Below are 26,406 nucleotides of genomic sequence, written 5' to 3' on the forward strand. Positions count from 1 at the left end.
TTTAGAAAACATCAGGTAATTATCATCTGTCATAAATATATTAATCAATTTATTGAAATTTAGGAATCCATTCAACAAATATTGCTAGTTGGACTGGGGATAGACGGAGCAGGATACACCGTATTATCCCAAACCAAAACATTCTAGCATACGAACACACAGAGTATGGCCACACACACACACAAACACCTTTATGATATTCTTTGCGGATATAGGATTACGAGCATAATCGGTTAGATTGATCGAGCATAATATAATTGTAATCGATTAGAATCAAGTCAAATGTTTGGTAGCTGTAACAGGTTCCGTGTTTATAAGGGTGTGTGTGTCTGTGTATGTATATGTGTGTGTGTGTATGTGTGTGTGTGTGTGTGTGTGTGTATGCGTGTGTATATGTGTGTGTTGTGTGTGTGTGTGTGTGTGTGTGTGTGTGTGTGTGTGTGTGTGTGTGTGTGTGTGTGTGTGTGTGTGTGTGTGTGTGTATGTGTCGCTGTGGGTGTAATGTGTGTGTGTGTGTGTTCGTTTGTGCTGAGGCGTACGGTACTGAGGACAGTGGCAGGGAAGATGGACTCCGTTCAGAGGGAATTCACATTTTCGTTTAAAACCAAGGAATATCTGACTAAATTGGCTGTGCCTATTTCAATTCCACCGACAATATCTTGCGAAGAATTTGCTGGTCGATTGATGAACGCGCACTCCTTACCTTGCTTTGTGGAAGATGGTAAGTTTCGAAATAAAATGTGGGTGTAAATTTTACAAAAGTAACCATAGTCCGACGGCCTAATTTTTGTGTTGGAAACTATACTGTTAATATACATGTACCATACAGTATACTGTCACTGTCATGTCACTAGCGTCTAGTGTCAGTAGCAGAGACTCCAACCCAAAGCACCTTCTGATCTGGAGATTCTCCCGCCTGAAACCCCTATCAAACGGGAGACTCCAAGTTGATGTGTGCGAAGCGCGAAATTCCTAGGGTTGTAGATGCTCTCTGGTGCTATCTAAGGCTTATTTTTTCAACATACAATAGCAATAAGTAAGAAATCCTTTCCAACGGGAGACACAGAGCCAGGGCGGGAGAAATTAAATCTCAAACGGGAGAACGGGAGATTTTGCAAAAATGGGTTTTCGGCGGGAGATCTCCCGTCGAAAACGGGAGAGTTGGAGTCTCTGCAGTAGGGCCTAGAAGAACTAGGTCTAACGTTAGGTAAGTATGATCCAAATTTACAGACAGTAGAGACAAAATCGCAGGTTCCTGCGTATTCGCAGGTACCGAGGTAGGCCTACCTGCATATATGCAGGCGATTTTAGAAATTTTGTGCTCTACAACTGTAATAGTCTAGCGTTAATTATTGATTAAAATTAGATCTACACTAACTATACACAGCCCAGTCGCCGCTGTACATACGTAGCGTATTAACAGCGTCTGGTCGGGCTAGATCTACACTTGAGTACACTACTACTAGGTCTACTCTAACTAGACAGTCTATAGGCCCTAATAAAGATTAGACTAGATCTATACAGTTGTAGACTAAAATCAACTTAACCTGTTAACGTAGAAAGTATAATCTAGATATTTAGATTTCATTAAAATTTAAAACCTTCGACAAGGTACCGCATCGACGATTGTTAGCAAAAACCGAGTCTTTCGGCATTGCTAATCCTTTGGCTTTGCTTTCATCCCAAAATGGTTTCATCCAAAAAAATTTTGTGTTCTCACGGTTGGCGGCAACCAAGGTAATAATATAATGTATGATTACACTATGAATATTGAAAACACTGTTCATTATCTTTCACACGTGGATGCATGCAAAGACCTAGGAGTCACAGTTGATTCAGAACGTAAGTTTGAACAACATTTTCAGGAACAAATAAACAAAGCTAATAAAATTATGAATCTAATATTAAGACGCACATTGTCATTTGTTCATCTGACACCCTTGTTAAATAAAGATAATTTTTTATTGTTATATAAAGCTTTGGTAAGACCTCATTTAGAATACGCCCATGCGGTATGGAGTCCTTATTTGAAAAAAAAACATATAACGGAGGGCCACAAAATTAGTTTCTGAAATAAGATCTTTATCTTATGAACAAAGATTGAGGCACCTCGGACTTTCAACTTTAGCATACCGCAGGGCGAGAGGTGATATGATTGAAGCCTTTGAATTATTTCATAAATATGATCCGGAAGTAGTGCCTGACTTGGGTTTAATAAAAAAATGCACAAGAGGACATAGTAAAGAATTATATATTTTTCGATCACAAACCACTACAAAAAGAAATTCATTTTACATGCGCATCAGGAAACCATGGAATCTAGTTTACCTAGAAATTTAATAGATGCACCCAGTGTCTTCAGCTTTGAAATTGGTTTGGATAAACTCTGGGAAAATGAACCCATAAAATTTAAGTTTGACGCCACGCCACCTGGTCACTACCCAGCTCATCTGAAGGACTGAACCTGGATCTGAATATAGAGGCTCAGCCTGCGTTCAGAATCTTCCATAGGTATCCATAGGTATGATAAAATCTTCAAAACTTTAAAGGGATCGTACAGTTCTGGTTGAGACCTAATTTCAGGTTTCTAACATTTTTAGGTGAGATAATGAGAAATCTCATATGAAATATGAAAGAGCATGCAATTTTATGAGGAATTCAACGTTTATTTGATAAAAATTGATTTTGAAATGGTTGAAATATCCAAAAAAGAATGATTTGTAACGATTTGGTTTACTTTGTTTTTGGATGTTTCAGTTATTCCAAACCCGATTTTCATCAAATAAGCTTTGAATTCCTCTTAAAATGGTATGCTCTGTGCTCTATCATAAGTGTTTTCTTGGTATCTTGCAAAAATTCGAAAGCCTATTTCTCATCTCAACCAAAACTGTACTATCCCTTTAAGCTGCACTCTAACGTTAGCATGGTTAGGGGCCTACCTGGAAGAAGAAGAAGAAAAACCTGCGAATTCGCAGGTTCGTTCGGCGGGAGGGGGGGGGGGGGCCTCAAGAAGCCCCCTATTCACTTTTATTTAATCTCACATCTGACGTATAAATTGTCGCAACTTTGACGTAGTCTGACAGTGACATATACTAGTATTTAAACGTTGTAAATGACTATCGCTTTTGACGACAAAATCACATAACAAAATGTCTTTTATTTTGTTTGATTTTAACAGTAATTAAGTAAGATGATTTGTACCACTCACCTAGTCCTGACTCCTAGGTAACCTACTTGTATATTGTATTTTGCTGATGGTTGAGTTGAATTTGGTGTTTTGTTGGTATCCAGAAGTATTGTTGAATTTTTCGGAGTAGATTGTGCAATGATTCACAAAATCAACGAACTACCACGAACGCTCAACCGGAAGTACCGTGGTAGCATTTTACGTACGCCCGTGCATTTTGTTTGTTACATTAAGCTTGTCGTCTGCTACATAAAATTTTACACATGTATTTCCATGTATGCTGCTCTCATGATTTGACCTTGCATGGGTCACTTCCGTTCCTTTCAAAAGCGATTATATATGAATGATGTAATAGAATCATTATTTATTGAAATTTCTGTCTGTAAGGGCAAAAACATTCTGCTTGGAGTTATATACAGACCTCCTCAATCTAATTATGATGATTTTATGAATATTATGAACGATATTTGTCGAAACGGTGCATTCCACAACAAGGATTGCATCATCATGTGTGATTTCAATATAAATCTTTTGTCAAGCAGTAATGCTGCCTGTGATAACTTCCTTGATAACATTTTACAAGCCTCATTTCTGCCTCTTATTTCTAAACCAACAAGAATTACTGGTCATTCTGCTACTCTTATTGATAACATTTTTGCAAACCTAAAACCTTTTCCAAAATCTGGCATAGTGGTGAGCGATATATCAGACCATTTTATGATATTTTGTCACCTTGATATTGGACCAAGGAGTCATAGTACAATTCGAAGGCATGTATTTCGTCGGAAATTCACTCCTGAAAATATTGCTCTCGTTCAAGAAAAACTTCAATCTGTGGACTGGTCAATCGTGTATGACGCAAATGAAAATATTGACCTAGCATATGGGCAATTCCATGAGAAATGTTCACTTTAGTGAAAAAATGAAGTTTCGAGTTTCACTTCAGTTCTCAAATATTCTAAAAAAGTAACATGTATATTTTCATTTTCCACTAGTCGCATATTTGTCATGACAAAATTTGGTATTTTTTTCAGTCAATGAAAATAATGTATTTAATGTGTTGCATTGGCACAAAAATTTGGCTCTTTTTTAAGAGTTTAGTGTTTCTGTCTCTAAAGAAGGCCAGATATGTCCTAGAGGCCTTGTTCAGCTTTTGGATTGTAGTCCAGTGTATATCAATGGAAAATCACAACCAACTTCCTTAGCATTCATCATTTTTTGACCCATTGATCCTCAAAGTTGTGTGATTTCTATAACATTAGAAGTGTCATGTCCGTTACGTTTTTTACTATAAGTTTTCATAGCCAAGAGGAAATTAGTGTAAAGTTGCTGCAAATTCATTTTCTATGTTAGAATTGAATCCCCTTGCATGTGTGGAAACCATTTTTCTATACCACTTCTAGTTTTCCTGTAAATGGCGTAACGGACATGACACTTTGCGTAACGGACATGACACCTCATATTAGACAAGTGGCAGAAATAACACTGTGGCCCAGTGAAACAGGGTGGTGATTAGTTTCAATTGCTTGAGGACAGTATAGGACATTTCTATACTTGAGTAAATAAATAAGTCTGCACATTACTCAATAAAACACAAACAAGCAGACTTTGCTTTCTGCTACTGGAAGATTGTTGATTTTAGATGATTTTGCTACCCTGTTACACCAATTTGATCCATTCCCACCTCTTGTAATCCTGACTGATAAACAGCAGCTGTCATTCCAAGGAGTATTTAGACAATGGACTCCTAAAGGCAAGACAATGGAGTTTTCACTGTTGGCCTTCCCTTTAATACGTAAAATAAGCACTTTCTATGATTATAAGTACATCGTAGACCACTAACATGTATCCACCATGGAGTCAACACAACAGCCAGGAACTCCTGCATGAATGGATCCTTGTGCATCTAGTGAGCATGATCACTGCTGATACAGCAACAAAGTATCCAAATGTCACCAGCATCAATGTCTTCAATGATGGTGTTGCCTCACAAAAATAAAAAAAAAAAGTTTGTACTGTATCGATACATGCACCTCTCTTATTCTCTATGACTCTATAAATCCACACCTTAGGTGGCATAGTAATGAGACATCACATGCCAAGAGCGCGGAGGATGGAATTGTTGGCGATATTAAGCATGTTAAAAGTACATGTAGCTCTATGGTCAGGGAAAGTCGGTCTGAATGCTGCCTATCCATTTCATCAATACAACTAAACTAGATGTACCTCTACACCAAAGGATATATGGGTATACATACATGACAGCACACAGCATCGTACAAAAGCACAATTTTGAGATGCTGCGTATGAGAAGATGTTTATCCACTGAAAGGTACATTGTACACTGTATGATCAGTTGCAACCAGTTAGTAGGGAGAGCATCCAGTATTTTAAAAAGTCCTGCTCCCAAGCTGGTTAGAATAGGTAACCAATACACCACTCTGACAAGCCCCAAGAAGTGTCTAAGCAAGCAATAAGTTGATTATACAGTTTGTACAAGTTGAATTTGCCATGAAGAAAACATGAAATACTTTGTTGCCCAGGTGACCACTCTACATTTGTGAAAATTCTCAGAAAACAAGCGGCTTGATCATTCACTTCTAGCCAAGAAAAGAAAGCATTTGTTGAAAATGATAAAGTACCAGTACTAGTAGTGGAAGTTTTTACAATAGTCTATCCAAGATTGGATCACAGAGGATGATTCTACTTCAAGGATGACATTAATGCTAAATGAAAAAACTTTGCAGAAATGAAATACATTGTAAACGTACCATATTTTTTTCGGATGATTACACCAATTTGAAAATGGTACCAGACAGTTTTGTGGTCCTGTTTCATTGCGTACCACAGTTGATGCCATCATGAGTGCATTTTAATGATATTGCATTCAAACTGTTTATTTCATACAGATTTGGTTCGTTCAGTTTTCTTTGCCTATCCGCAGAGATGAAGACATGTTCTATGTAATGCCATTGTGGTACTCTGGGCCTTGTATTCCATGTGCTTTAGAGTAACTGTTAGATCACTGAAACCTGCAAAAGGACTTTTTGATGTTATGTTCATGAACATATAATGTAGTAGCAGTGTGCAGTTATTTCAATCTTTTTATTTTAAAACAACGAAGTGAAAATATGGTTCTTTTTACAAGGGTGTCATGTCCGTTACGCTAGTGTATAATACTACAGTATCAAATATTAGGCCATAAAGAAAAAAATCACCATAGTATAAGATAGTTATTTGTCCTGTTTTGCTATGGTGGGTGGTAGTAACTGGAAATTTCTCACTAACTGTAGCTAGCTGGTGCAGCCGCGAATTTCTTTTATATTTGTTTGTTTTGTAAATATATAAAAAGACCAACCCCCCTGGAAAATGATGAAAATATAAGAAATATTACATGAGTGCAGTTATGATGTCTGTCCCTATATTCTAACCTCACTTTGTCAACAATTAAATGTCTGCTATTCCTTGTAATAAAAAAATTCTGTTAGCTTAAAAAAAGTGGACAAAACTGTCATGTCCGTTACACTCAAAGTGTCATGTCCGTTACGCAATATTTTAAACTATTAAAAAAGAATGAACAGTAAAACTACTATAAAATGGGACTTTATGAGTAAAGCGTGACCTAAAGGTTTAATCAAGACCAAAACCAGCTGCTTCTTATCCAAAAATTCACAGGAATTTTCATAATGGTAAGTAGATCAAAATGCCTTGTCCATTTTCTGTCATGTCCGTTACGCTCGCAAAAAATGCAATTTCTCGAAAACCACTTGATAAATTTCCATGAAATTTTCTGTGTATGTTACAACGTGTACATATACTTAAATGTGTCTGATAAACTCAATTAGAATCTTTTGGAGACTGCCAATTTTACTGTGTGATGGTTTGAATTCCAAAAAAGTTGTCTGAATGCCATGTCCGTTACGCTGGAATTGACCATATGATAACTTTCTTTATCTTTTGAATAATTGCCTAGATGCATGCATTCCCTTAAGGAAATGTCGTACACAGGATTACAAACGAATCCCCAAGCAACCATGGGTTTCCAAAACACTCTTACGCTCTATAAATCGCAAAAGTACTTTATATGTTAATTTTATCAAAAACCGTGACAAAACCTCTCGAATGAAATATATTTCGTACAAAAATATTCTTACCAATACACTCAGATTAGCTAAAAAACAATATTTTGCAGACCAATTGAGTCAATTCAAATGTGATATCAAGCACACTTGGAAAGTAATAAATACAGTTTTGAATAGAGGGAAGGCTGTAAATCCCATTTCTAAAGTTCAAGTTGATAATACTATCATTGAAGACAAGTCTGAAATTGCCGAGATTTTTAACTCATACTTTTTAAACTTAGCACAAACTATTACTCCAAGTGATAAATCATTTTATGAATTTCTTTCCTCACCAAACGACCACTCAATTTTTTTCAAGCCAATTGACAGGCAAGAATTAATCAAAATTGTACTTCAGCTCAAAGCAAACAAAGCCCCTGGCTATGATGACATTGGCAATGTCCTTATCAAAGACATTATGCATTGTATAGCAGATCCTTTATTGTTTTTATATAACCTTTCACTACAATCTGGTCAAGTACCATCTAAAATGAAACTCGCAAAGGTGACTTCAATATTTAAGAAAGGAGACAAATTATGTATCAGCAACTATTGCCCAATATCTTTGTTAACTTCGTTATCAAAAATCTTAGAGAAAATTGTTCATTCAAGGACAACTACCTTCCTTGAATCTCACAACATCATATCTGACTCCCAATTTGGCTTTAGAGAAAAACATAACACAACTCATGCCATTCTAAGTTTAATAAATACCATATCTGCTTCAATCGAAAAATCATGTCATACTATCGGTTTGTTCTTAGATTTTTCGAAAGCATTCGATACTATAAATCACGACATTCTGTTATACAAACTTGCGCACTATGGTATTAGAGGTAAGGCTCTGGAATGGTTCAAAAGTTATCTTTCTGGAAGAAAGCAATTTGTTACACAGTACCATTGATGGATGTAATTCGTCTACGGTACCAATCACGTGTGGAGTTCCCCAAGGAAGCCTTCTTGGTCCACTGCTATTCTCTATTTATGTAAATGACATTCGATGTTCTTCGAGTGTTCTCTCTTTTATCCTTTTTGCTGATGATTCAAACGTATTCTATACTCACAGTGATCCTAATAAGTTAGTGGAAGTTTTTAATGTAGAACTTGCACATGTAACAAATTGGATAAAAGCAAATAAATTATCTTTAAATAAACAAAAGACCAATTACATGTTATTCAGTAACTCTGTTAAACAACTTCCTGACCAAGTGATATTTGATGATTCTGTTATTAAAGAAGTCAAGACTACAAAATTTCTCGGTATTACAATTGACAATAAGCTAACTTGGAATTGCCATATTGATAATATTTGTAAGATAGTTTCAAGAAATATTGGCATCATTAATCACATTTTCAAAACGGATTCTCCCCAAGTCAGTGCTTCTTATGTTATATTCAACTCTTATTCTTCCTTACCTTAATTATGGCGTAATGGCATGGGGAAATGCAATACAAACTAAAATGGACAGGGTGCTCCTCTTGCAGAAAAGAGCGATGCGTTTGATATGCAATACTGCTTATAGATCACACACTGATGTTTTGTTTAAAGAAAACCGTATTCTTATGTAAGATTACTGACTTATATCGTCTTCAGCTGGGTTGTTTTATGTACATGTACAATGTAGAAATTAACGCTACTCCTGCTGTATTTAAGGAAATGTTTCGAAAAAATAATGTTATAAAAATACATAATTTCTCAACAAGGTATGCGAATGATTATCATCTTCCTAAAAATAGAACCAGTTTTGCTAACAGAAATTTTATGTTTACTGGTCCTAAGCTTTGGAATTCCTTTGATCGTTCACTAAAACAAGCTCAGAGCTTGAATAGCTTTAAGTATAAGCTCAAAAATGTGTTTCTTGATAAGTATTAATAGACAGTTTTATGGTAATTAAACGTATATATTTAAATCAATGTTTTCTAGAAGTACGGGTACTTCATTAAGTATACTCGGAAGGTTATCTTCTGTTTCATTCATTATTCTAATGGTACACTGTATTTAATGTACACTGTAAACACTTTATACATAAACTTGTGCTTTGTAACATATACATGACTTGTTTGTATATCCATAGTACGGTTCATGTGCCCTTGTAAATAGTGTATATAATCTTATGGTGTTTTTGTTATATTTCACTCAGCCTTATCTTTGATATCATTTTGTCTATAATCTGTAGGGGGACTACATTTAACAAGCAGTGCTTCTACTGTAGTCCCCTCCACATTTGTATATGGTGTTATTCTATCTCAGAATATCACTATATTTTGTATATACATGTAACATACTCTGTATAGTTTTGATGTAATGTCCACTATGTGTTATACCCTGTATATTCTATCATATAATGTCCACCATGTGGAATATGAATAAATTTCATAAATTTCATAAATTTCATAAATTATCTCAAAATGAACATTGTGTGGGTTAGCTCTATATTGCACCGACCTCTTCAATTGAGACAACTACAGTAGCAACCAAGACTATGCTAGAAATAGAGCTGCCATATTCTATTGTACTTACAGAATACGGTATGTAACATCATATGTGCTTAGTACCGGGTATCTTATCATGCCAGGAATTTAAAGCTGTGACAAGCACTACAGTGTAGCAAAAGATCATTTAGTTAGATTTTTAGTTTAGCAAAGGGAATCATTGAACATTCTGTTGTGCCACAATTCATTCCTTGTCTGTTGGGACTGTACATTTCATCCAATTTCCAGAGCTGACGCGAGAACTAGAAAAGTTTGTCGCCAAGGCGGTGGAAGACTTCCACAATGAGAACGGGGAAACGGCCATCAAGTTGCTGCAATCCAGCGGAGACGAGGAGATTGGCAACATGGCAGACAAGTGGGCGCGGGCTTTCACTCAGGTCAGCCAGACCTTCAAAGAGGGTCATTACCTCCTCCAAGGGAGGAGGTTATGTTTTCGTTACCGTTTGTTTGTTTGTCCACGTGTGCAAAGTAACTCACGATAAAGTAATATCTGGATTTTGATGAAACTTACAGTGTAAAGGTTCAGAATGACACAAGGAACAGTAGATGATTAAATTTTGGTGCTGATCTGGAAACTTTTATGGATTTCATGAATGATTTTCAATATTTTGACAGATACATGTAGGGTCAATGAACCTAGGAGTTCAAACATGCATTTTTGAGGTTTTCATACATAAGTTTATTTACACAAGCATGTGCTCTACTGCAAGTCACACCGCTCAGCTGAGGGTTGTTGATGTAACAAAAGGCTTCTTTATCGGGAATTCAGACGATACTTAGCATCATTCTTGGTGGAAATCACTGATCTGTATCTCCACGGGAGAACGAGATTATTGGTGGAAATTAGCTTCTTTTGCAGAGGTCTGTACTCTCAGAGTGCTTCTCTAGTTTCACAATGTTATTATGATTTTATGTACCCCTCAATACATCTACCACACCATTCTGCACTACCCTGCCCTGCACAGGAGAAAAAGAAAATGATAACTAGAGAAGCACTCTGAGAGCGCAGACCTCCGCCAAGCATGCAAATCATTTTCACCACTGATCTTGTTCTTCCGTAGAGATATCAGTGATTTCCACCCATACGTACTGCATTGTGTGCTGAAAGTTGCCAGATTTCCCAATATAGAAGCCTTTGTTACGTCATAAACCCTCATCTGCACGGCACGCCTCACCCCAGCAGAAACTAGAGCACGCACTTTAGTGCGCGCAGGCAAACCTCAAATACGCGCAGCCTGAACTCCAAGTTCATTGACCCTACCTGCTAAAATATCAAAAATCCTTCATAAATTCCCCAAAAATTCTCGGATCACTGCCAAAAGTTAGTCGTTTAGTACTTGTGTCATTTTCAACCTTTCCTGCAAGTTTCATCCCAATCCGTCAACTACTTTTTGAGTTATTTTGCGCACGGACAAACGAACAAACCAACGGTAACGAAAACATAACCTCCTCCCTTGGCGGAGGTAATAATTCATCAAAATGGCTGATTTTTATTTGGTACCCCAGGGTACTATTCATGTCATTAAAATGTTATGCCATCTTCATAATATTTCTCGCTTACAATGGTCTGAGGGTCTTTGAAACTTGGCCAAGTTTGAGTAATTAATGCAGAGTGCAAGTCTACCAGAAGAAGCAATTGCTTGAATGGAAATCAGCTCCGAAATATACATGTATGGGCATGGAGGAGTCTGTGAACAAATTTTATGATAATGATAATTTTCCTGTGTTTATAATTTCAGAGGAATTTCACAAGTTTTTGATGTGCATGCAATGTGTGGGCCTACAGTACTGGTGCTGTGTGTATTATGTGGAGATTTGTTTTGTGTTTTCTAAATCTTTGACTGCTATTCAGGAGTGTGTGAGCTACGCACCAAACAGCAAGCCCAAGGAGGAGGCGGTGTTTGGTGAGAAGTACCACGGCCTAATCCACTCCCCGGCACTGGAGACTGTCTTCAAACTGGAACACACATACTCCATGGACGTTGAGAATATTGTCAGGCAGAGGGACGCCGCGCTGAGACGGTTACAGAATAAGTGAGCGCTCGCATTGACCAGAAGCATTTTACTAGAGGCGGTCAAAGACCACAAACCCCCCACCAAAACCATAAGGTCACTGAGGTCGCACCACTATGCGCACATCCTGTTAAAGGCACATAGTCCCGGTGGTTTTAAAGATAATATAAAGTTTTGGTACCTCAAAAGTTTCCCTGAGTTTCCTTGTCTTAGTTTGTGTTTCAGGTTAAAGTACCTTTCATATATAAACCAACACTGTGAGACTTACTCGCCCCAAAGTGCTCTCATGTCTTAGTAATCATGTAATAATGGTTTCGTACAATACGTGTATATTGATTGTCTTGGTACCGCGTCGAGTCAAACTAACTGCTCGTTCGAATTTTTCAGAGCCCGCTCTGCTCTGGTATGAAACCATTATTGCATGATTACTAAGACATGAGAGCACTTTGGGGCGAGTAAGTCTCACAGTGTTAGTTATATGAAAGGTACTTTAACCTGAAACACAAACTAAGACAAGGAAACTCAGGGAAACTTTTGAGGTACCAAAACTTTATATCATCTTTAAGTCAAATGTGTACGCAGGCGCACAGCGCAAGTTTCCTATAGACACCTACGCTATCGACTCCTCTTTAGCGCTTACAGTCAGTGGTCTGATCACAGTTTGGCTCATGATTCGGCTGAGGGGGATGACAGCTTTAGCAAACTTCCTTTGTGATATCATTACTACAGACTTTGTGATGCACAGAGAAGACAACGAAGGCAACATTACTTAGCAACACCTACGTGCTGTACTCTAGATGACAGCTCAACTTTGACAATCAATGCTATGACATATCAATGCTAACGGTGATCGGCAGTATCATCACAGTACCCTCTACACTACAGGGACTATGCGCCTTTAACCCATTCCATCATGAACTCTATAATCTCACAAGGTTTTCGTAGGGAGTTGGTTAAGACAGTCCTGAATTCAGGCCACAATCCAGATCAGCAATTTATATCACTGTCGAAATCTAATCATCTCGCTGTTCCTGTGTGTTATTTTCAACTTTTCATGGTATTTTCATGCAAATCCATTCACAACTTCTTAGAGTTATTTGGCTAACAGACCAAGGAAAAACCCTAACAGTTATAAAAGCAAACAGACCAATGCCAGCCAAAACCTAACTTTTTTGGTGTACATGTAGTTGATAAAGATGACTGCGATAATAATTAAGATAATGATAATGATGTTAATAGTAAAGATCGGAGGACTTCCTTATCATAACTCTGGTCTGTTTCCATCTTAAAGGCAAGCTGACGAGATGGAGAGAGCAGTACAGAACCTTGACATCACCCATGACGATCTCCATGTCAACCGGCTAGCTGCCATCCACTTTGATAACACACAGGTAAGCATGCTGGGCGTTAATCATGGTTTGTGGAACACTTAACGGCTATTAAGGTTACCGACGGTGCTAACTAGAGTGCACTCCCTTTATTGCGAACACGGTCATAACAACATTCTTGTTACAACAAAAATCAAAATTCAGGTCCCAGACTTATCTTGTATATATCTTTGCAAACTTAAACTCTTCGCTTATAATAAAATTTTGATACAACAAAAAATGGCAGTCACAAGGAATATGTTATAACAGGAGTACAGTGAATTACTTTTTTGTGTGTGTGTGTGTGTTTTTTTTCCTGGTCTTTGCCAAAAATACTGCAGAATGGACAGGAAATAACTGTTTATCTAAAATGATGTTGCTACACATCTTTCACAGAAAAATTAAAAATACTCTTTTTCTTTAAAATGTGGTCTTTACAGCCATCAGAAAACCACAATGCTGTTCACAAATTAGTCTCCCTGAGTTATTACTTTATACAGTAATTGACTAAGCATAAAAAGATAAAAAGTAGTCAAACATTGATTGCCCATCTCTTGAAGTGGCAACTTCATTGTCATCAAACCTTTTTCACCGCTGTTCTAAATCAATAGGTACAGTATGTACAGAATAGCCATGAAATTTCACGAATATTCATTTACTATCTCTCGTCAATGTAATTTGCTATTATGTGTCAGATGCAGGACATTTTTGGATGTAATTGGTCTTTTTTATTATTTTTCTTGGACAGAGAGAAGAGGCAAAGTGGGACAATGAGCTGCGAAACCTGCAAGATTCCCAGCGGGGGGAGTTCCACCAATGGATCAAGAGTCTCCACGAAGACATGGCCAACGGGATGGAGGGACCTGTCAGGTGCACATCTGTTACCAATAGAAATCTCTCTTAACCCGTTGACGGACTGATTTTGCTACAACAGGCACTTTCCATAAACGCTTGCCCGAGTATACTCGGGACTCATCCTCAAAAGGGATAACCCTAATCCCACCGGGTTTTTTGAGGGAGTCTTTTTGGCCCCCCCCCCCCCTTTCAGATCTCGGTTGTGGATCGCGCGATACTCATGAACCTTTGCACTAAGGTAGAGGCCAATGTAATCTACAAGACTGTATAGTTATATCTTTCAAATTTTAATTCATGTGTTTTATATTGATTAATGTATGCTAATTTATGCAAATATATATATTTTTTTGCCTATAAATAAAAAGATAAAGCTCCAAGACTTCTAATTTTTGGTGAACTTATTCTTTACAATATCCTCAATAATATTGAAGCAAAAATTCGGCTTCATGATTATTTCTTATGTATTTTATTGTTTATTGAATTTCTTATTTATTTTCCTGTTTTTTTACTTTTTGTTTTTGTTGTTTTTTTTCCGTCAAAATTTGTCGCAGAAACTTTTTAAAGCATAATCAGGCTAAAATAAATCATTATCAGCCATTGAAAGTAAAAATATTTATATTAATATGAATTAATTGCAAAAGCACAATTTACATTGGATTTGTACGCAAAATCATGTTTTTGAGCAATTTTTTGGTCGACGAATTGTTTTCAAAGGGGTATGGCTTCAAAACGGTATGCCCGGGAGCGACAAATTTGGTCTCAAAAGTTGCACGATACTTGAAAGAAAAAAAGTCATAAAATATTGCGACGACAGCGTCACGCGTTGCGGAATAATCACGCGAAACGTCAAGGGGGGGGGGGGGGGGGGCCAAAATGCCCCCCCACGTGGGAATAGGGGGAAACCCAAACCCAAAGAGAAATGTGGATTGAGTGAAAGCAGCAACATATTAGTAGGACATATCAGTGAAAGTTTGAGGAAAATCGGCCAATCAATGCAAAAGTTATGAATTTTTAAAGTTTTGCTGTGGAACCGCTTGATGAGAAGACTACTAGAGGTTATGGCATCATGTGTGGACAACAGTATAAAGAAAATATAAAGGGAATGCCACAAAAATCCATTTTTCATGAAAATTACACATTCCATCAACTTGATACTGACATAAGGGTAGCTATTATTCCCCCTGCCTTCTGAAAGCACTTAGTCAAGTACTGTTTCATTATGCTAGAAAAGTTAATTTTTGTGGGATTTTCTTTTTATTTTCTTTATACAATTGTATTATTGTCCACACACACGTCATGACCTCTAGTAGTCTCCTCATCCAGCGGTTCCAACACCAAAACTTTTAAAGATTCAGAACTTTTGCATCGATTGTCCGATTTTCCTCAAACTTTCATTGATGTATTCTACTAATGTTGCTGCTTTCACTCAACCCCCATTGCTCTTTGGGTTTGGGTTCCTGTGAACTCTTCGAGTGCCATGCTATAACCCTTGGTGTACCACATTATTCTGAGACTGCAACACATGTAAACACTTTTGGAAAGCATCCTGTTTTCCGAAGCCACATATAACTTTTTATAGAAGCGTTTGTGCTTGAAGTGCAGTACTTCAAACTTGTAGGAGAAAATTTTAAATATCTCTCTCAAGCCACTCGGGATGAAGTTTCAAGTCTCATGAATCCACTTGATTATTTTCTAAATATCAGTGATTCTTTTGAATTTTTGATGCTGATTTAACTATCAGGAATATTAACCTTCACACAAACTATGGACAAACTAACAGGCAATGAAATACTAAAATATATGGTACCCTTCTAATTTAAAAAAAAAAAAATAACTGTTTGTAACACAAAGGCTTCCAATGTTTTTCCTCCACTGTGTCAAAATCGCTGTGACGATTCCGCCAGTCGGAGGATACGAGCCCTCTCGGACTCAATGCCGGTAGAGCCAGAGGAGGTGATTCCAGAACAGCCTCAGATGGAAGAAAGTTTCACCATCCATCTTGGTTAGTGCTAGTCTTTGTCCAAGACCATCTCACTATAGGAATTACAAAACAAAAGGCCTCCCAACCATTCTGAATTTGGAGGAAAGAATCTGAACTTTGACCATGCCCAGCTCTTCTTTCAATAGGAGTTTCCTGTTTTTCTTGATAATTTTCCTGTGGGAACTGCTCTTTCTTTTCTGTTTTGAGCCAAATCATCCCTATTTTAAGTCAGAAAAATGGAGAGGTCCAACAGAATCTAGAGCAGGGATCATCATGTAAGACAACTGTGTATGTCCTTATTTTTTTTTTTTTTTTGTGCAATGAAATGTTCGGGCTGACCAGGGAAAAAATATTCTTGATGGGATCTTAAATTCATGCTGCCCAATTTTTATGCCTCCGCCACGAAGTGGTGCCGGAGGCATTATGTTTTCGGGTTGTCCGTCCGTCCGTACGTCCATACGTACGTACGTCCGTCCGCTTTCGGTTACGCGATAACTTGAGTAATATTTACTGGAATTTTACCAAACTTGGTCCAAGTATGAAGTATGATGGGGCAATTATTTGATTAGATTTTGGGTGAAATCGGCTGAAGGTCAAAGGTCAAAGGTCAAGGTCAAATCATGAAATTGTATCCGTTTACGCGATAACTCAAGACTGGATGGAGCAAATTTCACCAAACTTTGTTGGAGGATGATGTATGATGGGACAATTACTTGATTAGTTTTTCAGTGAAATGGGACAGAGGTCAAAGGTCAAAGATCAAGGTCAAATCCTAAAATTTATCTGTTTACGTGATAACTCAAAACTGGATGAAGCAGCTTTCACCAAACTTGGTCCAAGGATGATGTATGATAGGACAATTAGTTGAGTAGATTTTAGTGACATTGGCAAGAGGTCAAAAGGTCAAGGTCAAATGCTACAAATGTTGCAATTTCCCCCATATCTATGCAATGCCGAAGGTATTTTCTTGAAACTTGGTGTGGACATGTACTACTGCGTAAACATTCTCCAGAGAGAGTTTCATGTCATAAGGTCAAAGGTCAAAACGTCAAAGGTTAGGTGAAAATGTTGCAATATTACTTTTCTCTCAAATGCTTCAATGTATCTTCGTGGAACTTGGTACATATGCATGTACTGTCTGGCAGGGATTATCTAGGGAATTTAGGGGTCATGGGTCAATAGTCAGGGGTCAAAGGTCAAGGTCAACTCCTCAAAATTTTACTATTTCCCTCATATACTAGTATATGCAATGCTTGCATTATTAGTTTCAAAACTTAATACATGCATTACCTAATGGAGATTCTCCGGGAAATTTCCAGCCAGAAGGTCAAAGGTTAAGGGTCAAAGGCCAGGTTTCAATGCCCCCCCCCCCTCCCCCCCCCCCCCAAGAAAAAAAAAAAAAATCTATTTTGTACCGTCATCACACTCTTTCTTCGTACCTTGGAAATTACTCATTGCATAAACTTTCCCAAAATTCCCCAAATATGTGTACCTGCACTCTTAGAAAATTATAGCCAACCCAGTTCAAGACATTTCTGACAAACCTGTCATTTCAATATTTTGTCAGTTATGTGAAACTGGCATGGATCACACATTGTGAAGACATTGTACTATACGCCTATTGGGAGAATCATGCATTATGGCGGAGGCATCAGTCGCCATAGCGACATTTCTAGTTACTCATGGTTTTTATACTAATTTACACTCACACACAAAAGACACACTCAGCTATTCTTTTTTATTTTCAATCCCATTTTCTTCAAGGATGGTGGCCCCCTTTCACGGTGTGCTGGGGTCTGAGTTATAAGTTGCACACCACTCCCACTTAATTAGATATGATATATGTTGTTCATATGAGCAAAATAAATGTGACTATATTCAATCCTTTCAGTATGAAAGTCAAAGGTTCACAACCAATTATGGTAGCCGTGTATTAGTTCTTCACTTTTTAGTCAGTCGGCCTTTGATGCTTGGAGTAGACTTCAGCATAAATGAATGAGAAAAATATCTGTCACCAATTACTTTTTTTTTGTGGGGGGGGGGGCATTCATTTCTCCCTATTTTTTTTATTTGATATTTATTTTTCATAATTTTTTGTCCTTTCTTGATCTTTGACATGAAAAATGAGTATTAAAAATGTATCATTCTTCTTTCTTTTGTCTATCACTTTCTGTGACCTGTTTCCAAAGATGTTAACAGCTATTGTAGGTTGCAGTGATTGTACTAACAGCAGCAGCAAAAAAAAAAAAAAGATTATTCATGACTGATACTTTCTTGGCGCCAGCGATATAAGAAGTTTCATTCCTGCAATGTCTGACAGGTTTAAACCTCTTTGCAAAGTTAATTCTTCTCAGGGGTGGATCCAGGGTCGCGCATGCACCCCTCCCCAATTTTTTTTTTTTATTTCTTTAGTATTAACAAAAAAATAAAGGGGGCGCGCGCCCAGTGCGCTCCCCCCTGGATCCGCCACTGCTTCTTGTGCCAGGGGCTGTGGACAGTGTGTGCAAGGGTTTTTCTGTGCAAATCTGTACTCTAAGCACACAAAGGGTTAATGTTCCCCCTAATCAATTAATCTGCAGGGGCCCAGATGAAGACGATGCACAACCTGAGGCTGATGAGCGTCGATGTCCTGGACCTCTGCAGACACAAGCCAAACAGAGAAGGGTGAGATATGAATACATACTAAGTAGATAAGGAGTATTTTATACGATGCATTTATGTTGTTTCAGCCTAATTCCAAATGATTATAAATGTTTGCATATATTTACATCATGATATTTGTCTAGATAATGGATTTTTTTTTCTCCAATAAGCCCTCTATTTTGCGCGTCTCATTAAATTCCAATACTATTACAATTGATACCATGTATTTTTGTTTGTTTGTTTTTAATGCAAACCTTTCACTCCCAATGTCATAATGATGGAAATAAATGAACGAATGAGGAAAAAAATATGTATAGATGAATTTACATGGGGATGAATAGTATTCTATTTATGTATTTATGGCTCAGAGTTAAAAGACCAAATTGCTCAAAGAATAACATCATTAAAAATGCAGTATAAATACATAAAAAGATGCTTTGGTGGATGGATAAAGACTAATTAAAGGGAGGGGAGAGTATTGTACACAAATACAGTAAAAAGTTAAATCAAATCACAGTGATTAATGTCATAACAAACTGCTGTTGGTTTCTCAACATATCCTTTAACTCTCACTAGTCATAAAATATGAGATATATGATATGATAGTATTTTGATTGTTTTACCCTCTTTCTTGTTCTCTGTGTATGTTTCATTTGATGTCCATTCTTACTTTTCATCAGAGGTATTTTAAGGCCGCAGCCGCAGCGCCTCCAGACAGCTCTCTCCCTCTACTCCACCAACCTGGCCGGTCTCGTCCTGATGGTGGACGATAGAATCAGCTCCTACACTGGTATCAAGAGAGGTGATGTAGTACCCCTACCAGAGACTTCAACTCTCTCGCTTTGAGACCATTATTTCAAATTCTTACACCCTCCTGCTTGAGTTTGAATTTCTTTCAAGGCGCATAGTCCCGGTGGGTGCGGGGGCGCTGTTGATGATACTGCCGATCACCATTAGCATTGATACGAAGATTGCCGAAGTTGAGCTGTCATCAAGAGTTAAGTGCGTAGGTGTTGCTAGGTAACGTCGCCTTCGTTGTCTTCTCTACGCATCACGCAGTCTGTAGTAGTGCCAGGGTGCGTGCATATGTGCTTCTTTAAATAGTATGACGAAACAAAAGAAGTTTGCTAAAGCTGTCATCCCCCTCAGCCGAATCATGAGCTGAACTGACTACAGTGGATCGGACTTCTGATGACTCCGGGAAATGGGTCAAAGCGTGAGCGCTAAAGAGGAGTTGATAGCGTAGGTCTCTATAGGAAATTTGCGCCGTGCGCCCGAGTATGCATTCGACTAAACCACTGGGACCATGTGCCTTTAATAACTCTGGCTGTGTGTCTTCTTCTTGAGATGTTCTTTTTCTCTAGCATAAAATGTGGCTTTCTTCTGCCCAGTCTTAGTTTTGTCATATATAATGGAAACAAATAAGGCAAAGATGTAGCACCAAGGTGGTTTCATAAGAGGCGCCTCATGATATTCATCTACTGTATGTGTGCATGATATTGTGTGCATGTTCACGCATTCAGAGTCTCCGGTTTTGTAGGGGGTCCAGGAAGAAGAATTTCCAGTTTTAAGTTTAGTTTACTCCAGTTTATTGAATAAAAGTTTAGGTAGTTAATGGTAACATTTGGCAATACTTATGTTCTTCTTTCATCGCGTGGTAAGAACTGTACGATGGCACCATGGTAAATTTATGCTGTTATGGAGTAGATGGCAACCAACTTTGTAGCATTAGGAGTGTGGTAGTATGAATGTGTCTACAGCACAACACACGTGCCATCATTTTTGGGGGTCGTACCTTGGTCTGTCTCTTTGTTTTTTTCTCAATGTACATGAACACTTTGAGATTAGAAATACAGTATGTCCCCCCCCCCCAAAAAAAAAAAAAAAAAAAAAAATACAATTGGATTTTTGCATTGATAACACACAATATGACTATTAACTGTCAAATGCTACTACAGGGTCTTACAATATTACACCTTAGCTCTATTTTGCAGAAAGCCCATTCAATTTGGTTAAGCGGTCACAGAGAAATACGGATTGTTGCAAAACATGTCACGAGTCTGATTCTTCCAGGTTTAGCATTTGGATGCTCCTGGAACTAAACACAATAGACAGAACTTGGAGGGAAAGAGATTCCTGACATGCTCTACCAAATTCCTCATTTCTCTTTGACCACTGAAGCAAATCGAATAGGGTTTTCTGTAAGATGTGGGCAATGAGTTATAGTTTAATAGTCAGTAATACCCTGAAATTGTATTTGGATTGATTCACTATTTCAAAAGTTATTTGCAGAGGGTCCCATCATATTTTTTTTTTTTTTTTTTTTTTTGGGGGGGGGGGACATACAGTACAGCAAGAATCAATATCATGATTACTGTAAAACGAGGAATGTTTGCGTGCATTTTAATTTCGTGAATTTTGCGAGTGCCAAGATTCGCGAAATAAAATGCATGCAAAATTTCTTGTCTACACTACATGCATTGAACGCCAGTGGCAATTCGCAAAACGCCACAAAAAAAGGCCGACGGCTCCAATTCAGGAAGATTTCGTGAGGCGAATATATCATGTTTTACAGTACTGGTATAGCCTTTGACTTCTCAAACTGGACTCTTTCCCCAGACTTTGCCACAGTCTGCCAGCAGTCCACCGACTTCCACTTCCCCGACCTCGAGACGCAGCTCAGGGTCATTCACCAGGGGGCCCTCAAGGTCAACGCCCGTCGCAAGGAGCAGAGGAAACTTGACGGAGGTAAATTCGTGGAGGCCTAGGTGTGAGCTTCTACAAGACGTGATGAAAGAAATACCAAGCAACATATTAAAGGACAAGTCCACCTTCATATACATGTGGATTGAGTGAATGCAACAATGTTAGTAGAACGTATCAGTGAAAGTTTGAGGAAAATCTGACAATCCGTTCAAAAGTTAAGAATTTTTAAAGTATCTGTGCAATCATTGCTGGATGAGGAGACTACTACAGTGTATGATGTCACATGCGTAGAACGATATAAGGAAAACAAAAAGAGAATTTCACAAAACTTTACTTTTTGAATAAGGTGCACATTTCTTCGACTTTTTAGTGACATATGTTAAGAATAGTATTATTCCCCTTGCCTTCTGAAAGAGAGAAGACAAGTGTTCTTTTGTTATGCGAGAAAAGTGAAAATATGTTGAATTGTCTTTTTATTCTCTTTATATAATTGTACACATCTGACATCACAAGCTATAGTAGTCTTCTCATCCAGCCATGACCGAGCAGAAACTTCAAAAATTCACAACTTTTGAATGGATTGTCCGATTTTCCTTAAACTCTCAGTGATGTGTTCTGCGTGCTGCATTCACTCAACTCACATGTCTATGAAGGTGAACTTGTCCTCTAAAATCAGTGGTAGCCTTGTGTACACGTACACAACTTTATTTCCCTTTCATTTTCAACTTCTCCCCTTTGTTGTTGTAGTAAGGGAATTCAAGCAAACCAAACACCTGTAATGAAACTATCACTGTTAAAAACAGTCACTCGTGTGCCGTACCAATATTAATCATTCTTTATTACTGATACAAATCATTCCTTAATCAGGGGCGGATCCAGAAATTCCGTAAAGGGGGGGGGGGGGGGGGAGGGGCGCAAACAATATTTTTGGTGTTACTTCTGGGTTTCACCCCATTCTTTTCTTTTTATTTCTTTTGTTTTAACAACAAATGAAGAGGGGCCCGGTGTGCCCACCTCTGGATCTGCCACTGTTGATAGACCGTTTCTCAATCGTTTGTGGAAATGTGATCCGTCCAACCTGAAGTGCATATTATTGATGAATAGTACCACACTGCAAATCATCACACGCCCTCTATGTTGATGACCTGACATTCTTAAGAGTGGTTCCCGTTCCATATCTCACAGACATGAGCTCCAGCAGTAGTTCAGACGGCAGCAGACCAACCTCCCTCCACGAAGACGGAGAACTGACAACCAATCTCAAGACAGGTATCATGAGAAAAAAAAAGATACTTCTTTAGAGTGGAAAGCTAAATTGTAGACACAGCATTTGTGGAATTACTCGAAGATTGTGATGTTATTGAAGTAATATCAAGATGATGCATTCAGTACTTTGGTGGGTTCTTTGACTCAATACACCACAGCTGTGGTTTATATGTGGCACACCATCAAGTTACCTGTATAAAGTGGAAGATCATAAAAGGAAAAATTTGCATGGAAAGCTGATTTCTTGCATCTTTTACAGTTTTCTGACTTGCAATTATAATTATTGTTCTTTTTTTTGTCATGAAGTAGGGCAGATTATTGATTGATGAAAAAAACATCATCTGAAGAGTTCATATCTGCCCAAAACAAAAAACAAAAATATTATTTTCCTATATTGTATGACTGTTTTTTTTTATGTTGCATCACATGTCATCCTTTCTTACATGTAATAGAAAGAGAGCATATAATATTAAAACACTATAGTAAGAACAACAACTACCAACAACAACTTCACAGGTATCACAGTGTCAATTAAAATTATGGCATTTGATGAGGTATGCATGAAAAAGCTTTGCTTTATATCATCCCAAACCGTGACCTTTCTTTGGCACAATGAGAGTTTGATATCTAAGTGAGAAAAAAAAAATCGGCAGAAACTTCCATATCATGAAATTTTCGCTTGGTGGTCATTATTTTTCTTTACTATTTCGGCAAAATTGCTATGACAAGACACAAATACAGAAAATGTCTTTAACAAAAACCTGTTGATATAGTACTTAATGATGACTAATAGTCTCCATGCCGTAGTCTTCTATGAAGGTTTTGTATTGTGAGTTTCTTTTGCACCGTCCTCCTATCACCCGTGTCCGTTCCTCTGCAGGCGATTTTTATGTGACGCGACACTCTAACCTGGCCCAGTGCCACGTCATCTTCCACCTCGTCTCCGACGACAGCCTGCGCTCCGCCGAAATCAACTCTCGCCACCCCTGCATCCTGGCTCTGCGAAACATCTTGAAGTACGCCGTCCAGTTCGACATCCTCTCCATCACCATGCCCCTCTTTCTCATGTATGAGATGTATGAGGTCAGTTACCACTGCAGAAATGTCTATCTGCTGTTGTTTTTGAGGAACGTTTTTCTGCTTTGTTTTGTTTGTTTTGCTTTGCCTTGTTTTGTGGTGTGGTGTGGGTGTGGTATGGCGTGGGTGTGGTGTGGTGTGATGTTGTGTGATGTGTGGTGTGTGTGGTGTTTTGTGGTGTAGTGTGGTGTGGCATGGTATGGTGTGATGTTGTGTGTGGTGGGATGTGGTGTTGTGTGATATGGTGTGGTGTTGTGTGGTGTGGTGGGGTGTGCTGTCATGTGGTATAGCATGTTGTGGTGTGGTTTAGTGTGGTGTGGTGTGGCGGGTTTCATGGGGAAAATTTTTTTTTTTCAAATCATATTACTACACATCATCAATTGGATGACAAGCTTGTTCTCAAATTTTGATGAGAATCACTTTTTTGAATAAATCATTAGAAAAGAAGTCAAGTGATGTCCTGTCCAAATCCTAGCTGTCTTACCCGGCATATGAAGCTGCCATGGCATGTCAAAGGAAAGGTGATCCCATCTGTTTTAGTGCTTTGGCTGCCATGTTTTTTACGCTCTCCTGAACATTAACTCTATTTGAGATACAAGGTTTTGTCTCCCCAACATTACCATGTCTATTGCAGGAAAGGTAAATTTGTGCTTTTTCCACCCAAAATACACCTTTTCAACCCTCACCATACTGCAGTGTCATTTACAAGGTTATCAATCCATCCTTTGCCATGATATTTTCATCTATCAGCAGCTGTATGTTTTATGATTTATTAGTATATTTTGATTAACTGATTACTACTACACTATTTCATTTTCAATCAATGCCAAACCTCTTTGTTCAATTTTTATAATTAGTTTGAAAAATATTGGCATTACTAGAAAACTGCATTTGAAGGGGTGTCCCACAATTAATCGCAGGCTTTTTATTTCGTCTTTTTCTGTCGCGCTTGTCACCTCTGCCGTCGTCTGTCCATGGTGCAGGAGATGACGATTCCGTGGTGCACCAAGCGAGCCGAGCTCGTCTTCAAGTGCGTGAAAGGATTCATGATGGAGATGGCTACCTGGGGAGGGAATGAGTCAAGGACCGTTCAGTTTGTCGTTCCAAAGGTATGTCTCTTCCTGTCTACATGTTGCTACAGTTATAGCGAAATTCCCATTACAACAAACTAAACATTCAGGCCCCAGCATAATGCTGTTTATATCTTTTTATTGTTTTTTTTGTTTGGTCATAACACAAATTTCGATATTCAACGAAAGAAAATTGCCGGTCCTAAGGACTTCATTATAACAGGAGTCCACTGTAATACAGATAACCCATTATAAAGCAGTCATTTGGACCTGGAGTTTTCTTTCATTATAATGAAATCTCATTGTTACCTGAAACAAAAATTGTGTGGTGCAAATTTGTACTTTTATGGAACAAAAGTTTTGTAATAAACTTGTTTGTTGTAGCAGGAGCACCCTTGTGCATTCCAATGTCTTAAATGGAGACCTGGGGGGTGTTTCATGAAGGAACTTGTCGGATAAAATATCTGACAAGTCAATTATATCCAACAAGTTTTGAGAAATTCTTTAGTCTGATTGGCTGATTTCTCTGAACTTGTCGGATATAATTGACTTGTCGGACATTTTATCCAACAAGTTCCTTCATGAAACGCCCCCCAGATGATGTCATTGACCTTTTTTTTTTAATTGGAAACTGTTTTTTTTTTTTTTTTTTTTTTCAGGCATACCCAGGTAATCTGAAGAAATATAACAGATAAAATTATTATTGAATATGTGGCATCTATTTTGACAGTCATTTGGCCACATGAGTTATTCATTATGTATCCTTTATTTTCCCATTTCTGACAGATAATCCAATTACAGTTAAATATTTAATATTCAGAGTTATGATTAGTGTTTCATGAATCAGCACTAGTCAACATGTATTTGCCATGCGTACCATTGAAAGGTTCTCTTTTTTGTGGTTTTAATAATGTGTGCCAGAGATCCCGCAACTTTAAGGTATGCAGCCAATAGATGTTGAGAATAGACTGCCACTTTCAAGATACCTGAAAGACATATAAAGTTTGTAATTGATTTTTTTTTCCTTTTGATACTGACATTTTCATTGGGAGATGTCCAGTTTTGCCACTTAATACTGGCAGACTCATGGGCCCGAATTCACAAAGATGGTTTAAACTTAATACTGTGGTACAAATTTAGACCATGGTCTAAAATGTATGTGAAATAGGATTACACCTTTGACATGCGCATATCAATGCACGTTTGCTACTGGGCATCTGTTGATGTACGCAATCTGTCAATCATATTTACGCACAAGAAATTTGCATGAACCATGGTTTCAACTGTACCGCCGTTATGAATTCGGACCATGAAGTCAGAAAGTGACTCCAGTGCATAAGAGAACCCTACAGAAGACAATGTAGTACAATGGAGTGTTTTTATTTGACAAAAAAACAAAACAACAACAAATCATAATTCTGCTTCCATCCCCAGGGTATATCCGAAGACCTCTTCTCCCAGCTCAGCTCCATGCTGCCCCAAATCTTCCGGATGTCGCGGACGGTCGACCTCACGCACTCCAAGCAAAAGTAGCTAGCCCTCCTTCACATAACCCCTTTGGCCCGAATTCATGGAGGTGGTACAAGTGAAACCGTGGTTTAAACCATGGACAGAAACCATGGAACGC

General features: G+C 38.1%; 1 protein-coding gene across 1 annotated transcript; it reads left to right on the forward strand.

The window, feature by feature from the left end:
* The first annotated feature begins 564 nt into the window (after nt 1-564).
* Nucleotides 565-26,343, forward strand: LOC140236068 (FERRY endosomal RAB5 effector complex subunit 3-like). Its single transcript, XM_072316038.1, has 13 exons — nt 565-721; nt 10,030-10,178; nt 11,654-11,835; nt 13,106-13,205; nt 13,930-14,051; nt 15,941-16,038; nt 18,597-18,681; nt 19,341-19,462; nt 21,280-21,408; nt 22,552-22,635; nt 23,513-23,715; nt 24,693-24,818; nt 26,214-26,343. The coding sequence occupies exons 1-13, from the start codon at nt 565-567 to the stop codon at nt 26,310-26,312; spliced, it is 1,656 nt and encodes a 551-aa protein (XP_072172139.1). The 3' UTR covers nt 26,313-26,343.
* The last annotated feature ends 63 nt before the right edge of the window (nt 26,344-26,406 follow it).

This window comes from Diadema setosum, chromosome 12 (assembly GCF_964275005.1).
Source record: "Diadema setosum chromosome 12, eeDiaSeto1, whole genome shotgun sequence".
In the NCBI taxonomy this organism is placed as follows: domain Eukaryota; kingdom Metazoa; phylum Echinodermata; class Echinoidea; order Diadematoida; family Diadematidae; genus Diadema; species Diadema setosum.

Coding starts and splice junctions, on each gene's coding strand:
- LOC140236068 (XM_072316038.1), top strand. CDS start 565: ATGGACTCCGTTCAGAGGGAATTCACATTTTCGTTTAAAACCAAGGAA. Junction 13,206..13,929: donor TCCACTTTGATAACACACAG/GTAAGCATGCTG, acceptor TTTCTTGGACAG/AGAGAAGAGGCAAAGTGGGA. Junction 16,039..18,596: donor AAGTTTCACCATCCATCTTG/GTTAGTGCTAGT, acceptor ATTAATCTGCAG/GGGCCCAGATGAAGACGATG.